This window comes from Netta rufina (assembly GCF_964035555.1).
Source record: "Netta rufina genome assembly, chromosome: 4".
NCBI lineage: Eukaryota > Metazoa > Chordata > Aves > Anseriformes > Anatidae > Netta > Netta rufina.
In genome coordinates, this window is record NC_140127.1 from 60,094,706 (window position 1) to 60,109,914 (window position 15,209).

The window sequence follows — 15,209 nt, forward strand, 5'->3', positions numbered from 1 at the left end:
ACAGGGGACCTCAGGAGGTCCCAATCTCCTGCTCAAAGCAGGGTCAGTTATGAGATCAAGACAAGTTGCTTAGGGCTTCATCCAGTACAGTCTGAAAAGCCTTCAAGGACAGATGGCACAGCCTCTTTGGGCAACTGGTTTGTTCCAGAACATAACTGTCCTTACAGTGAAAAAGTCTTCCCCTTCTACCTAGTCGTAATCTCACCTTTCAATTTATGCTTGTCTCACCACATTGATGAGCCTGGCTCCAGCTTATTGATAACTTTCTCACGAGTAATTGAAAGCTGCTATTTTGTTCCCTACAAGTTGTCTTCTTCAGCCTAGATAAGCCCAGCTAAAATACTTCCAGCTGGTTTTAGTTCCAGTAAATGCAGTTCTAACTGTAGGCCCCCAAGAAAGCAGAAGCCTTCAAAGCTAACTTAAGAACTGATCTAAGTTAAGAGCAGTTCCAAGTAAATTATAATTCAACTGTACTCTTTAATTAGAAACAGTCAGTCCCACTGGGTGCATAGATGCTGAGAGCCCTCTGAAACTCCACATATAAGGCACAAATATATTTTATTCTACATCCATTGCTTCAGGAATGATAGAAGGCTTCCAACTCACACAAAGTTAATGATAGCAGAAGCCATTATTCTTCATTCCTCCTCTGAAGTTCGCTGAGAAGTAAATAATGCTTTCTGTGCATAGTAACACACAGTACAGTATAGCTTAGAAACTCAAAGAAGCACATCCACACCTATTGTTTGATTGTCATTCATTGTTTGATAGCAGTGTTTGAAGACATTATCATCACACCACTTAAAAATAACACATAACACCTTTTTGTTGAAGCTCATTTGCAAAATATTCATATCCTTTAAAAACACACAGACAAAATTTTCATTAAAGATCAATTTAATATGAAATGACATGTCAAAAATTGCTGTCAAAAAATACCCCATTAAAGTGTGAAAAAGCATGATCCAGGGAACTACAGGCTGATCAGCCTTGAGGCTGGAAAACTGAGCAGAGAGGAACTTCATGAAGCTCAACAAAAGGGAAATGCAGAGTCCTACAACTGAGGAAGAATAACCCTATGCAATAGCAAACACTGGAGAAATACTACTTGGAACACAGCTTTATAGAGAAAGGTCCAGGGTGAACGGGAAATCAAAGGAACCAGCAGTGTGCCATCATGACAAAGGAGTCTATGAGCATCCTGTACTGTACAAGGAATAATGCTGCCAGTAGGTCAAGATGGGATTCTTTCCCTCTGCTCAGCTCTGGTTAGACAGCTAGAGTACTGTGCCCAGTTCTGGACTCACTGTTACAAGAGACGTGGACATACTGGAGCAAGTCTTGCAAAGGGCTGCAAAGATGAGTATTCAGGGTGAAGGTTTCCCACCTGTCACAAGGAGAAAGGTTGAAAGAGGTGGGGTTGTTTAGCCTAGGGAGAAAAAGGTTCAAAGGGATCTTAACGTGTATAAATACAACATGTATATGTACTTCATGGACTTCCTTCCCTAGTATGGAAGACCGAATGAAACTCTTCTCAGTGGTGCCCAGTGAAAGAGCAACAGACAATAGACGCAAATCAAAACAGGAAGTTACATTTAAACATAAGGAAAACCTGACCTGTCTAAGAGCATGGTTAAACACTGGAATAGATTTCCCAGTGATGTTGAAGATTATCCATCATTGGAGACATTTGAAACCCAACTGGAGACAGCCGTCAGCCACCTGCCCTGGCTGACTTTGCTTTATGTGGTGTCATTGGACTTGATAAGCTCCCATAAAATTTTCAATTTTGTGATTCTTTGAGACCCATTGGATTTTATTCTACTTTGAGAAATGGTGATTTTCCATTCTCAATTTTGACATACAAATTAATGTATGATAATTAAAGGACAGATGCTGAGTAAGTCAACTCTATGGGAGAGTAAGAATAAAGGTACCAAAGGTCAGTACCATGTTTCAGGCTTGTTCCCCCCTCTCTGATAGGGAAAGCAGTTTCCTATAATAACCAGTTGCTGGGAGGTCGCAACAGTCCATCAGAGATGGTTGTAGCCATTGCCAAACTGCTTCTCACTCTGCATCCAGATCTGTCCTGACCATTATCATCCTGACTGATTAAGCAGAAATGGCGGTGCAGCAAGAATATCAGAGTGACTGGCAAGATATATCTGAAGACTCATTATTTAGACCAGAACTGCTTGTTACTCCAGAAGATTTAGTCTTGATAGAGGGAAAAAATCTCCTTAACAACTAGGGCACAAATCCTACCCCAGACATGACTGTCCTCATCTGGGAAATGGGGAAAAAAATCAAGTACGTTTATTATAACAACACTTCACTGTAGTAAAGACCCAGGGAAGCATGCAAAATAACTCGAGCACTAACTCGACCATATCAATTGAATGAATTGCCTTTTATTTTAAAGTTTGTAAAACACCTTACCAAACCTCAGCATTTGGGGCTGCTCAGATACTACAGAAAATTTTTCCAAAGCCAAGAAATTTTTCTAAAGTTATTTTGTAATGGACATATACTCAACAGAAGGAAACAAATTAGAAGACTTCCATAAAGTAATATGGGATCAAGTATCGGATGAAGCAAGGATGATCAGACAACAGAAAGGGTATCCAAGAGGGAAAAAAAAAAAAAAAGAAAGAGGAATGGTGTTGGATTGGGGGATATGATCTATTTTGGGCGGACTGTTTAGAAAGCAGACAAGAAGTGCCCAGGAATGGTCTAGAAGGGCTTGTAACTGTGTTTCTGGTACCAAGTCAGCACAGTAAGTTTTCATTCAAGTATTCTTGTGTAGCACCTGTACAGGCATCCTGCCAAACTAAACTCAGACAGCCTGGTGTGTTTTAATTAAGAGAGGAGTTGCTACATTGTATCTGATTAGGCTATTGTTAAAAACAAGCCACCCCAATATGCTACAAACTATCAAGGAAAATAACACCATTCTTATGATTTAGTTTTCATCCAGCCTCTTCAGATTAAATGAGGTAATATAACAGTATGAGTCACTGAAGTAACAGTCCTGCAGCCAAATTCCTCATGCCTTTTGGAGTTTAACTGTAAAATTCCAGGTGAAACTGTGGCTTCCACAATTAAAGTAAGGAGCATTTTAGATGCCCTCCAAAATATACTATATTAAAAGGTAACATACTGTCAAAAGTTAATTTTTACCCATTGCCATCTACTATTAAATCTGTTTTTGTAGTTATTTAACTTGATCTGGGAAGTGAAATGTATTGTTTTAAGTTTAATATCAGCACTTCTGTAGCATCAGTTTAAAATATATTATGACCACAAAACACTATTTGAAAGAAAAACATTGATAAAACAGTTCTATAGAATCACGTTTGGTTTCAACATTTTGCAACAGTGCAAATTACTCATTTCGGAGGAAGCAAGAAAGAAGAGCATCCAGCAAACAATGTGACAAAGGATGAGCACAAAACAGATGTGGGAAAAATAAACAGCTTTCCTGCCCTGGAATCTGTAAAAAGGTCTGCAAAGAGCAAACAGGACTTCTCACTGCAATTTGACTTCTAGACCTATAAAAGGAGTCCCATGAGAAACTACACTCAAATGAGTAAAATATACTAAAAATAATAATGAAAGTTTACCAGGCTTTCAAAAGAAGAACATGGCTCTTGGACTGAAAAGTTTTATCAGGTATTTTGTATTATATAGCTGCATTTTGATTGCAGAATAAGCTGATTTTTAAAACACTATTAGAACCGTGCTTCTCTTTTAAAATATCATCTTCAAATATAGCCTTTGCCTATTTTCTGATTTACCAGACGTTTTTTCTAGAAAAGATATTTGAAGTTGTTTTGACAAAAGTCTGCTAATACATTATAATTACTGTAGGTTTTTTTTTTTTTTTTTTTTTTTTAAACTATAAATACAGGTGCCCCAGTATAATTCTTGTAAGATGGTCTCACATTCCTTTGGTAAGTGATTAGCACCGCAGGCTTCACGGCCTCCTCCCTGTTCTAAAATGAGGAATGCACTATGCATTGCCCTTAAACTATGTAGGATTAACAAAGAGAAGGATTTTTCACATCCGTGATTAACAAGGAATAACTGTTCACCCCCTTCAGGGCTGTTCAAAAACATATTCTCTACCTGAACTCATTATTCTTCCGCTACCTATACCTTTAGGTGTGTATTAACCCTTTCAATGCTCATATTTCCAGACCAAAGTCAGACAGGTGCTTAAGTATCAATGGTTCAAAGGGGAGAAAATCATAACAACAGACTTCAAAACAAGTTTATGTATAAACTTCCCAAGTTTCAGGCAGCACAACACAGACCTTCCCAATGGTGGCAGTCAGATTCTGTTCACAATGTACCTCAAATGAAAAAATTACTCTCAGGCTTCAGGAATGAACTTGCACACTAACATGAAGAACAGGGATCAGTGAGAAAAACTGGAGACACCTTTACAGTTTGTACTAAGAACCCATTCTAACAGCTCAGTACACCATCAATTTAGATGACAACTCTGCTGCTTATACAAAATAAGGTCTTCGTGCCAAAAAAGCTGCTTTTCTTGAGACTACATATCTAGTCATGCACAAAAAAAAGATGAAGTAATTCATTAATTGGCTATTTTTATTTTTTTTTTTTACCAATGATAGTAATGAACAGTAGCAGTGACTCAACTACTAAAAACACTTTTCATGGTGGATCCCAAATTCCACATAAACCTTTAAACTTCATATCTAAACCTATGTAAATTAGAAAAAATACAATTTTGCTTCATGGTTAAAAACTAAGTATTTTTTATGATGTTGTTTTGCAATGTTTGGCATTTTTTCCAGAAGTCCCAGCTCCTGAGCTTTGATCATATAGATACAGAAGTATAGAAGTGATTTTTTTTTTTTTGAGTGGGGGAGTAGAGGATTGAGGGGTGTAACATTTCTGTTCTGCAACTGAAAGGGTTGAAACTGCTATACTCTAGCAGTTCACTTCCCTCCAAAGGAAAGTTCAAAACAAGATTAAATATTCTACGATTGATTTATTGACAGAGATCACATTCCAAGAAAATTAAAAATCATTCTTTTAAGAGTTACTAGCTTTCCTACTTGGAACTCAAGTCTTATGGATGGAGCTTCTCAAATACTTGGAATAAAAACATGATCTCATGCCACACCAATAGATAATAAAAAGTTAGTACACAGGTTTATTTTAAGCTCAAGAGAGCATGTTTTATTCCATTACATACAGTCAATCTTTTGTTTGAGAAACATCAGCAGTGCTATGAGAGGTCACAATAGTTAGTTTCATGTCATGCAGTATTATCGAGTGTTGGTGGAGCAGTATTATTCCTGCTTCCTAAGAAAGAACATACATGAAATAGACTCCTAGACTAGACAAAAGGAAGCGTACTAGTTTATCCAGTCCATTTTGAAGCAGCTGCTAATTCCCTTCATAGTTTTCTAGGTCTGGTGGGCTGTGTTGCCCAAGACAAACTGTATTTGTTTTTATTCTAGATGAAAAAAAAGTTATTTCTTAGTTCATCCTGCTACACATGCCTTTGTAAGATGAGATGCTCTGTAAAACACCGCATGTTTCAGAGATCATAAAAACTCAGAAGTGAGTTTTTCATTTAAAAATTCAAAAACTGCTAATACAGCATGCATTTAACACATTTATCAGAGGCTAGGGTAAGCTAAAAATCCTTTAATATGACCCATATTGTCCCATATGACTGGAAAGATGGATTTCTGTGTATTATCCAGAAGCTGCAAACGGCAGTTTTATACATAGATTGGAATATGGAAAAGAAATCTGAATAGTACTTCACTTTGTTTACTAAGTGGAAAATATTTCTCCTTAAGAACATATAATTGAAATACATACCTCTATTTCTGTGCTGTGACACAATCTACAAGTTTCAAATCATTCACCCTTAGATGAACAAAACTAAGAGCTTTCAATACTACTGACTCAAGTACTCAGGCGTACACTCCTCAGTTAATTCTCCCCTTCAGAAGTTTTAATAGCTTGCTTTAATGCATTTGTCAAGATGTGGCCCCCAATATGTAACAAGTACAGGCAATTCCTCAGTTCTGCTGTTTTAGAATTGTGCTGTAAAAAGTTCAAAAAAAGTGTATGAACTATAACAAAGTATTTAATTCTTGAAATATCTCTTTCTCCATCATTCAGTTATACATTTTAAGCAGCATGAAAATAGACAATATATAAGGCTTTCAGTTTAAAAGCTATTTCAAGTATCAACATGAATTCAACCCTTACAGCATTCTTGTCTTCAACTAAGGATTTCAGCTGAGTCACACCATAAAACTCAGGGGGGCTGGTTTTCTTGGGGAAATAAGTATTTAGCTCAGGTACTAGATCAGAGACTGCAGTTCTACAACCTCTGAGTAACATTTTGCCTCTCTATACTAGCTTTCAGCAGAAGTAGGTGAATTTTAGCATTGTTTTAGTTTGTTTGTTTTTGCTTGGACGGGTTTTGTTGTTTTTAATTCTAAAGAATAGAATTTGTAGATTTATTAAGACAAAAAATGGACTTTAGAAGTTCTATTAATTCAAGTATCAAAAGTGTGATGGCTTGGCCTGGAAACATTTTAGGCCACACAAGCAACCTTTCTCAGCAGAGTTATCAGCAGGACTACTCATGCAAACCAAGCTATTCATGTGGTAAATGTCTGCAGAATCAGACTCCAAATTAGCATTTTAGGGACATACTTCTTCCTCAATGGAAGATTCTCAAGTACAGGAAGAAAAATCACAGTAGTTTTCAAACTATTGCTGTAAACTCTTCCTGTTCTGACACCTTCTGTATGTTCAGCATAGCCTTACAGTGATCATAAAATTTTTACCTAGCATTTGAGACATCAGTTATTAGAAAAAACTTACCGTTAAAAATAATTTTCTTATCAGCCAAAAAACTTGCCCCTAAATGAAAAGCTCTGCTATAGAATCAAGTAAATAGTCCATTTACCCTCATAATCTGTCTATATTAAATTCTTTTTACTCCAGAAATACAAGTAAATTTTAGACAAGCAGCTCTTAACAAAACCAGTTCATAGCCTATAGCAACTGTCTTCAAGCTTTTATTTCCCTCCAGGTGACAATAGCTTGTAAAAACACTGGGATACTACAAGAGTAGCTGCTACACCACAGAAGGTGGTGTTCTTGGCAGTAAATGATAAGTTTTTAAAAAGTCAGTTTAAAGTCGTGTCCAGTGGTGGTATTAGACTGAAAATTACCACTTTCTAAAAACTATCTTCATTGTTCAAACTATTATAAACATCACACAAGATGACACCTTTGAAAAAGAAGAAACAAGTGTTTAACTTGAGCATTAACATTCTTGTAAGAATGATAGTGAAGAGATTGCCTCCCATAAAAATCAGTAGTCTCTAGACTTTCTTAAAAAATATAAAAAATCTCCAGACTGTGTCCATTGTGCCTTCCTTCCACAAAACAAAACCTAACATATGGTGGTGGTCTATCTAAGATTGGTTCAGGCAATGTAACAGATCAGACCCTGAGCCTTTATGAGACTTGTCATGTACTGAACTATTTAAGGACCATTGAAAAGTGACCCTACTCATATGAACACAAGCACATAATCACAGAATGGCTTGGGTTAGAAGAAACCTTAAAGACCATCTAGTTCCAATCCCCCTGCCACAGGCAGGGACACCACCCAATAGATCTGGTTGTTCTGGCTCAGGGACTCATCTAACCTGGTCTTGAACACTTCCAGGGATGGGGCATCCACAGCATCTCTGGGCAACCTGTTCCAGTGCCTCACCACCATCTGAGAAGAATTTCTTCCTAAATAATAATACAGGTTGGTGGTTGATAGAGAAAGTTTTGCAAATGCTAAATACATAAACTTGATAGTAATTAATCCAATAGTTTTTGACACTGCTTCAGGATGTACAGAAAGGTACAAGCTATCCCATTCACTGGGAAATAGGTTATCTATATAGAAGTTTAAAGAGGCTTGTTTCAACAGATGCTGAGAACATCTACACAACACAATAGACCATTTGATTCAGCCATTCAAGGAACAGGCTGCAAAGAGACGTATTCAGGGCAGACTTGCTAGCTCAGAGCTCAAGCAGTGTTGTACCAAATTGGTTGGGAGAAAAACTAGTAGCCCTTAAGCACTGAGATAATACTGCCAGAGATTATACTTAAGGGAATACTGTAAAGTATACACATCTGACTGAAGAGTTTTTAGAGAGCATCCAACTGAAAGGCTTATAGCAAGATTACATTCATCTTAACCTAGGTCTCTTCAAAACTCAATTTCTACAGACCAAAGAACTAGCTGATTAAGTTGCTAGTTTCCATCTTTTACTCCCTCCCAGTCCTTATGTAGCAGGCACTAACTACTACATGATCATTTATTGCTAACTGAAAATAACAGCAGTGCTGCTGTAGTAACAATCACCTGTCACAGAAGTATTTATTGTGGTTGTAGTTTCCATTACACTTCTACAACCACAGTGGTGTGACATTCTTGTTACGGAGAATACTAGGTCTAAATAGCTTTGTGTACATAGTATTACAGATCTAGTATACTACAGATTTATTGTTTCTCCTGTAGTTTGAGTAACATTTCTAACCACCTAAGAGGTATACATAGCTTCAAACGAATTGTATCTTCAGTAGCTTCCTTTTGAAGAAAAGGATGAGAGTTTTTTCTCCTAGGGATATAATTTTACAGAGTGTTCCAGGTCTCCAATTCCCACTTCAGTTAAAAGATTAAGTTATTCAGCATTTTACACGATGAGAGCTTCAAATGGGTATTCACAGCAAGTGAATCACTGACCAACCAAACGGTTCTTTGAAATTCAGAGTAACAAATGATTTTGTCACTGAAATTACAGTAAAAAATACCAAAAACACACAAGTAGCACCACTTAATCTAGAGATAAATATATTCTAACATAAGAAATGCATTACTTGTAAACAGTTTTATAAATTAAATCAAGTTCATGTAAGATCCAGTAAAATTCTTACACTGTCCATTGGCACACCAAAAGAACTTCATCAGGTATTACTTGACAGTAGCTTGGCAGATTACACTTAGAGTGGAAATGTGGCATCCTACACCTACACATATATAAACAACTTCAGAGTGCTTGCGATTTACTGTATCAAAGAAAATAATTGAAGTATCCGCAAGCTCACTGAGAAATCCTTCTGAATTTCAGAATCCCAAGGAGATGAATTGGCTGTCAGATAACATTGTGTCTTCATCAGATGGACTTGGCAGTTGTAAACAAGAGGAATTTTCTCAGCTTTTCCTCACAAATATGAAATATTTGCTCTTAGCCAACAGCTGGGATGGTTTAAAGACATCCTGCATATATATTCAAGCTACAAGTCACCCACACACCTAACACTGACTGAATTTCAGTAAATTAAAAAACACGAAAACTGACAATTACTGGAGCACAGAAAATCCTGAAGACAAAGCAGAATTTAACTTCTTAGGTCTAAAATTGACTGAACTTCCAAATGTCAGTTTGCTTGCTGAAGTGTGAATGAAAATAACCCAAAAAAGTAACTGTAATTATTAGAATTTTTCTTCTGAACTAGTATCACATAACTGTAAGATATCTATTGTTTTCCAAATATTTTACATACTTATCAAGAAAATGCAACAAAAAAATCTAATAGCAAGATGTGAACACTTCAGACAAGAAAGTTTTAATTAATGAAGTTCAATTTTTTTTTTTTTTTTTAGTATTGCAGTACTATATTCAACATCAGAAATCTTATAACTAAATGAATTTTAACACGTCATATTATGAAGATTTCTTGGAAGTATTCATAATCATGTAACAAGAACTTGCTTCAAAATAATCACAAAATAAAGTTGATTATATACCGTTTTAAAACTTAGCAAGTATTTTGTATCTCAGTAAACCACATTCATAGTGAAAGCACAACTTTTTTAGTGTTTATTAATGTTTCATGTATGTGTACTTACTCTTGCAATATGAACTACACTGCTGTTTAATTATTTAGTTAGACCTTATAAACTAAATTTAGGAATGTGTATATATTATTCCAATATACATCTCAGCAGGAAAAGCTGCACTAAATCCCTATGCTTTGTACTAAGTTTAAAACACATTGTAAAAAACATTGCATTAAGTCTGTTTTAATATAGCTTTGAAAATTCTGACTATGCATTTCTCAGAGCAGTCTCATTTAAGATTATTAAAAAAAGGCTTCAGAACATAACAGCACTTTCAATTTCTAGGTCAAAAGTTAGTTTATTTAAAAAAGATTTCAGAAATATAATTATACAGTGGTGGTTACTAAATTTTTTGAAAAGCTTTGTCTATATTTACATGAAACAATTTTTTTGTTTGTTTTAAACATACAGCAACTGTAGATCCAGAGCACAACTATAATTAGACAGAGAATGTTTAGGCCAGTGATGCTATTCAATGGAGTCAAGTAGAAATACCTTTCTGAAGTTAAGGCACCAGTGATTGAGAGGCTAAACAAGACCTCAGAGGCATGCGTAAAGAAAAGGTGACAATGAAAATGGAGCAACAAAGATGCCTGATAATGAAGACACCACTCTCAAGTTCTACACGAATATACATTAATAAAGTAGTTCCCATAGATTTTTCTAGCTCAAACTATATTCAACTACCAGCATCTGGCTTTTAATGAGATGGATTTTGTAATACAAGTCATACAGTATATTTTCAAAAAGACTTTCATTTGAGAAAACATGGCAAAATAAGAAAACACATACTGAAAACTAATTCCCAAACCTGCTTAGCTTTCTTTACTAGTCTCTTATTCATTTGCTATTTATATGTCCCACTGCAACAAAGCGGGTGTTTACACTTCAGCTTCACTAGCCAAAACCCTTGTCTTCCCAGCTCCATCCTCTTTCCCCACAGGACTCTTTTTTTTTTTTTTTTTTTAAAAAAAAAAAAAAAAGGACAAATCCAATTCACTTCAGAAAGTTCACAGTCCATATTTTTCTTAAGTCTTTGTAAAAGCTTAATTCAAAAACCAGCATAGATTTCAACTGTTGCTTTCATACTGAATGTATTAAGACTAACCTTCACAACTAGCATTAACTTCCAACAGGACATCATATAAAACACTCAGCATCTTCAAGACAAGCATCTCGTGTGATATACAAGGAAACAGGCTTTTGTAGGTGTATTCACATTTGAAAAACTCCTTTGTGTTCAGGGGAAAAACATTTCATAGCATTCAAACTCTTCCCTGAATGACAATTGCAGTTTACACTTCAAATCTGAACTACTCATTCAAGCTCCCCCCCACACACAGTCTGAGAATTTTTTTTACTGCTCTCATGTCTTGATAAGGATAAAGATGTCTCAAGTTAGAAAAAACAAACAGAAAACCATAGGCCTGAGTGCATTAACACATAACTGATTTGACAGGAAGTTATTTTCCTCATACATTTAGAATTAAAAATACTTACAGCCTCTCCAGTTCTTTTAAATCCTGGAATGCTCCTCTCTCGATAGTGCTAATCTTGTTCTCCATGAGCTGACTGAAACGTAGAAGTTTTTGTATGTAAGTTTCAATAATGCAACAAGTGATGTTGGAGCTAAGAGTAGCTATTTAAAGACAACCTCATCTTCATTAAAACACTACAACAGTTATTCTGAAGTGACATCCAATTTAACCTCCTGGACTCCTGTCATCCAACACTTTAGATTACATCATATACCCAAAAAGACAAAAAATCTTAATTAGACAGAAATAGATATTACATTTACTCAAAGAGTCCCAGGTTAAAAGGTTACACATCTTGCATATATGCTGTGCTCATACACGCACATACATTATCACTCTTCGGCAAGCTTTAAGATTCCAGTTGAATAGTATGAAAGCAAAACTAGTCTCACATGAGAACAACACAAAAATATAGAACAGTGGTGTTTAGAAAAAATATCAGTGAAAGACTACACTGAAACTGTAACCATAACAATAGTTTAACAAAAAATTAAAAGTTACTACAGCATGATATTCTGTTTAAGAAGGAAAAAGTATACAACTACTTGGTCTAAATAAAATAGCCTTAACAAATAAGCTATGTAAATCATGTAGTATTTTAAACGTGATATTAGTTAAACTACCTCCCCCAAAGCACACAGATTTTGAAAAGCTTCATAATGCTTACAAAAGCATTTACAAAAAGAATCCAAATTATTTCTTGATCAAATTTACTGTTAAAGCATTTTCTTTTTGCCCAGAAACTAAAAAGTAATAGTCAACAGCTTTTTATCAATTAAATGAATAACTTTTTACCTCTTTAATGAATTCCCTTACACTTCAGCTTAAGCATTCCTATTTTCAATGTGAACTATAAATTTACTAAGCTTAAACTGAAGTCATTCCAACAGTTACTCAGGAAGTTTTAACAACTCTTTTTTTGTTATCTACATGCCAAATTAAAATCTCCATTTATTTTACAACCTCAGGTAGAGACTTAAAAGAAATATAAACAAGATGACACTAAAGTCATTTGCTAACTTATTTATATTGGTCTATAACATAGAGGAGAGGATGTAAATTCAGATGCAGTAGCATAAAAGTTAAAGCAATAGATAACCTAGCCAACTTATAAACTGAAAGATTTAATATTTTTAAATATTATTTTAAACTGAAAGATTCAATATTTTTAAAACATAATCTGAAGCTGCACGTCATAAAATGGATCAGTGACAGAACGGGAAAACTTACAGAACTCGAAGGTGCCTTAGACCAGCAAAGTCGGTCTTGGTGATTCTGGTGATGTTATTTCCATTAAGATCCCTAAGAAGAATAATTCAGAAGTAGCAAAATTAAAACATTAAGAAATTGTTTTCTTTTAAGTTATATTGTTTGCTTTCAAAGGCACAGCATTTTTTGGAACTGCAAGACATAAGCAATCCCGGTGAACCAATCGTTCCTGCAACTACCACTGCGCGAGTTCCAGATTTCCAAGTGCCTGAATGAAGGTTTATCTCAAAAGTAGTAGTTTCAAACTTTGTAATAAGAAAACCTCACAAAGTCAGTTCTGCCTACCACTATATAGCTCACATTTATCTTTAACAACATAGAACAGCCAAAAATTGTCTGAACATCGGTTATGACTGCAGTTGGAAAACCACTAAGGCTACTATAGGGACACGACAGTACGTTAGGTTGGCTGATAAGAGTTACAAGAACTGAACAAGTGACAGAAATCAAGACCATTTTCTATGTTTTTAACAACTTTCAGCTTTCACAGTATTCCTATAGAGGCAGAAGAGGTCTTTACTTTCTGTAGCAAACATTAGCTTTCAAACAAGCACAAGATTGTTGCAGGGTAAATACTTGGAAAGATGATTTTACAGAAACTGAACTCCTCACAGCACAGGAAGCTGGATTAACTGCAGAACATAAGGCATGGCAACAGAAAACTGCATTTAGGCCCTAGCATTTCTGTTCACATTTCAGCACTACTTTCTTCTGTAGAGTTGAGTGTCCATCTCCCCCCTCTTTTTTTTTTTTTTTTTTTTTTTTAATATTTTAGGTCAAGATATAAACTTCCCTCAATTGCAATCACTGCAAGTAAAACCGACTTCAATTCCTGAGGTAAGCCATTAGGAAGTGGTATCACATGGAAACTACCCTAACAATTACAGCTCATTTCCAATGCATTTGTGGAAAAAGTCACTTTTTTTGGTGTTTATATCACACGCGGCCAGAATGCCGTAGGGAAACCACACCAGTCCCAGCAGAAAGCAGTGGCCCTGGTGCTCTCCCGGTGTGGAATTCATCACTTGAGATGTGTTCATACTCCAACATTTAAATGACTTAGAGGTTAATAACGTGCTCATCTCTTCTCCTCCTCAGCCCCTCCTGATACCAGAGAGCACCGCCTGCATGCCTGCTCTCCCTCACGCATGGAAAATACCCTCATCGGAGGACACTGAGCAGTCTCAAAAAGGGGTCGGGAGGACTGAGGGGGTCGTAGCTGAAGCTCAGCTCGACGCTGTGCGAGAGGAAGTGGGGCTACAGCACCCAAACACACCCTCGCCCACTGGCAGAGCACCGCCGGGTTTCGGCTCTGCGACCCCCCCGGGGCCCGCCCGCGCAGCGCCGAGGCCCGGCCTCGGGGAAAAAAGCCCCAAGAGCCCAGCTGGACGGGAAACGGGGGCCCTCAGGATATGGGGAGATGTTCAAGAGGGTGTGTAAGGGTGGTCGTTCCCCCCAGGATGAAAGGCGGCGTGCCGGGAGCCGCGTCCACCTCCCCCCTGTCCCCGCGCATCGCGGCGAAAGAGGCGGTGGAAGGGGACGGAGCCACCACCCCCCCGCACCCAGGGCGGCCGGCGGGACCCCGAAGCGGCCCCGGGGGCCACCTCTGCCCCCGTGGTCTCGGGGGACCCGCGGAGGAGGGCTGGCTCGGGTTACTTACAGCCTCTCGGTGTTGCGGGGGATGTTCCTCGGGACGCCGCGCAGCGCCAGCCCGTGACAGTCCACGGTACTCCCCGAGCAGGAGCACTGCGCCGGGCACGGCTGCGGCGCCACATCGCCCGCCATGGCCAGCAGCAGCCCCAGGGCCAGGGTGAGCTTCCCCCAGCCGCACATCATCACCGCCCGCTGCCGCCCGGCCGGGGCCCGCCGGCCTCGGCCCCGGGGAGGCGCGGGGCGCGCCGCCCTCCTCCTCCTCCTCTTCTTCCTCCTCCTCCTCCTCGCCGCGGGGACCGCTCGGGCAACTTTCAGGGTGCGGAGAAAGCGGAGTCCTCTCTATCCAAAGCTAAGCCAAGAAAACAAGCCCGGCAAAGTGCGGTGGGTGGCAGCGATCCGCTGCTGAAGGCAACTTGGCTAGGAGGGGGCCGGAGCGGGGCCCTCCCTCGCTGGCCCGTCGGGTGGCGGGGAGAGGCGAGGCGGCGCTCGGAGCTCTTCTTCACACGCTCCCGGCGAAGGCGAAGCAAAGCCACGGGCTGGGGCTACGGCGGACTTGAGCTGGCTCCTTCTCGTCCCTTGCAAAGCCGTGACTCCCCCCCGAGCCCCCGGCTAAAGGCCGCGGAGCCCGGTCGGCGCAAGAGGCGCGCTCCCTGCGCTCCGCTCGGCTCCCACGCGTGTCCCCCCACAGCCCCACGGGGGGCGGCGGCGGGGCTAACACGGCGCACACACCGCCTTGCCAGAGGCGCCTCAGCAAATCATACCCCTCTCGC

General features: G+C 38.7%; 1 protein-coding gene across 2 annotated transcripts in view; it reads right to left on the bottom strand.

Annotated features, from left to right (window-relative positions):
* SLIT2 (slit guidance ligand 2) overlaps positions 1-14,693 on the bottom strand; it is a 256,422-nt gene extending 241,729 nt beyond the window's left edge. For both annotated transcript variants that reach the window (XM_084285499.1, XM_084285500.1), the window contains exons 1-3: positions 14,447-14,693; positions 12,748-12,819; positions 11,480-11,551 (exon numbers count right to left, since the gene is read on the bottom strand). In XM_084285499.1, the coding sequence (XP_084141625.1) occupies positions 11,480-11,551; positions 12,748-12,819; positions 14,447-14,622 (320 nt within the window). In that variant the 5' untranslated portion in view covers positions 14,623-14,693. The remainder of the gene's footprint in view (positions 1-11,479; positions 11,552-12,747; positions 12,820-14,446) is intronic.
* Between the last annotated feature and the right edge of the window lie 516 nt (positions 14,694-15,209).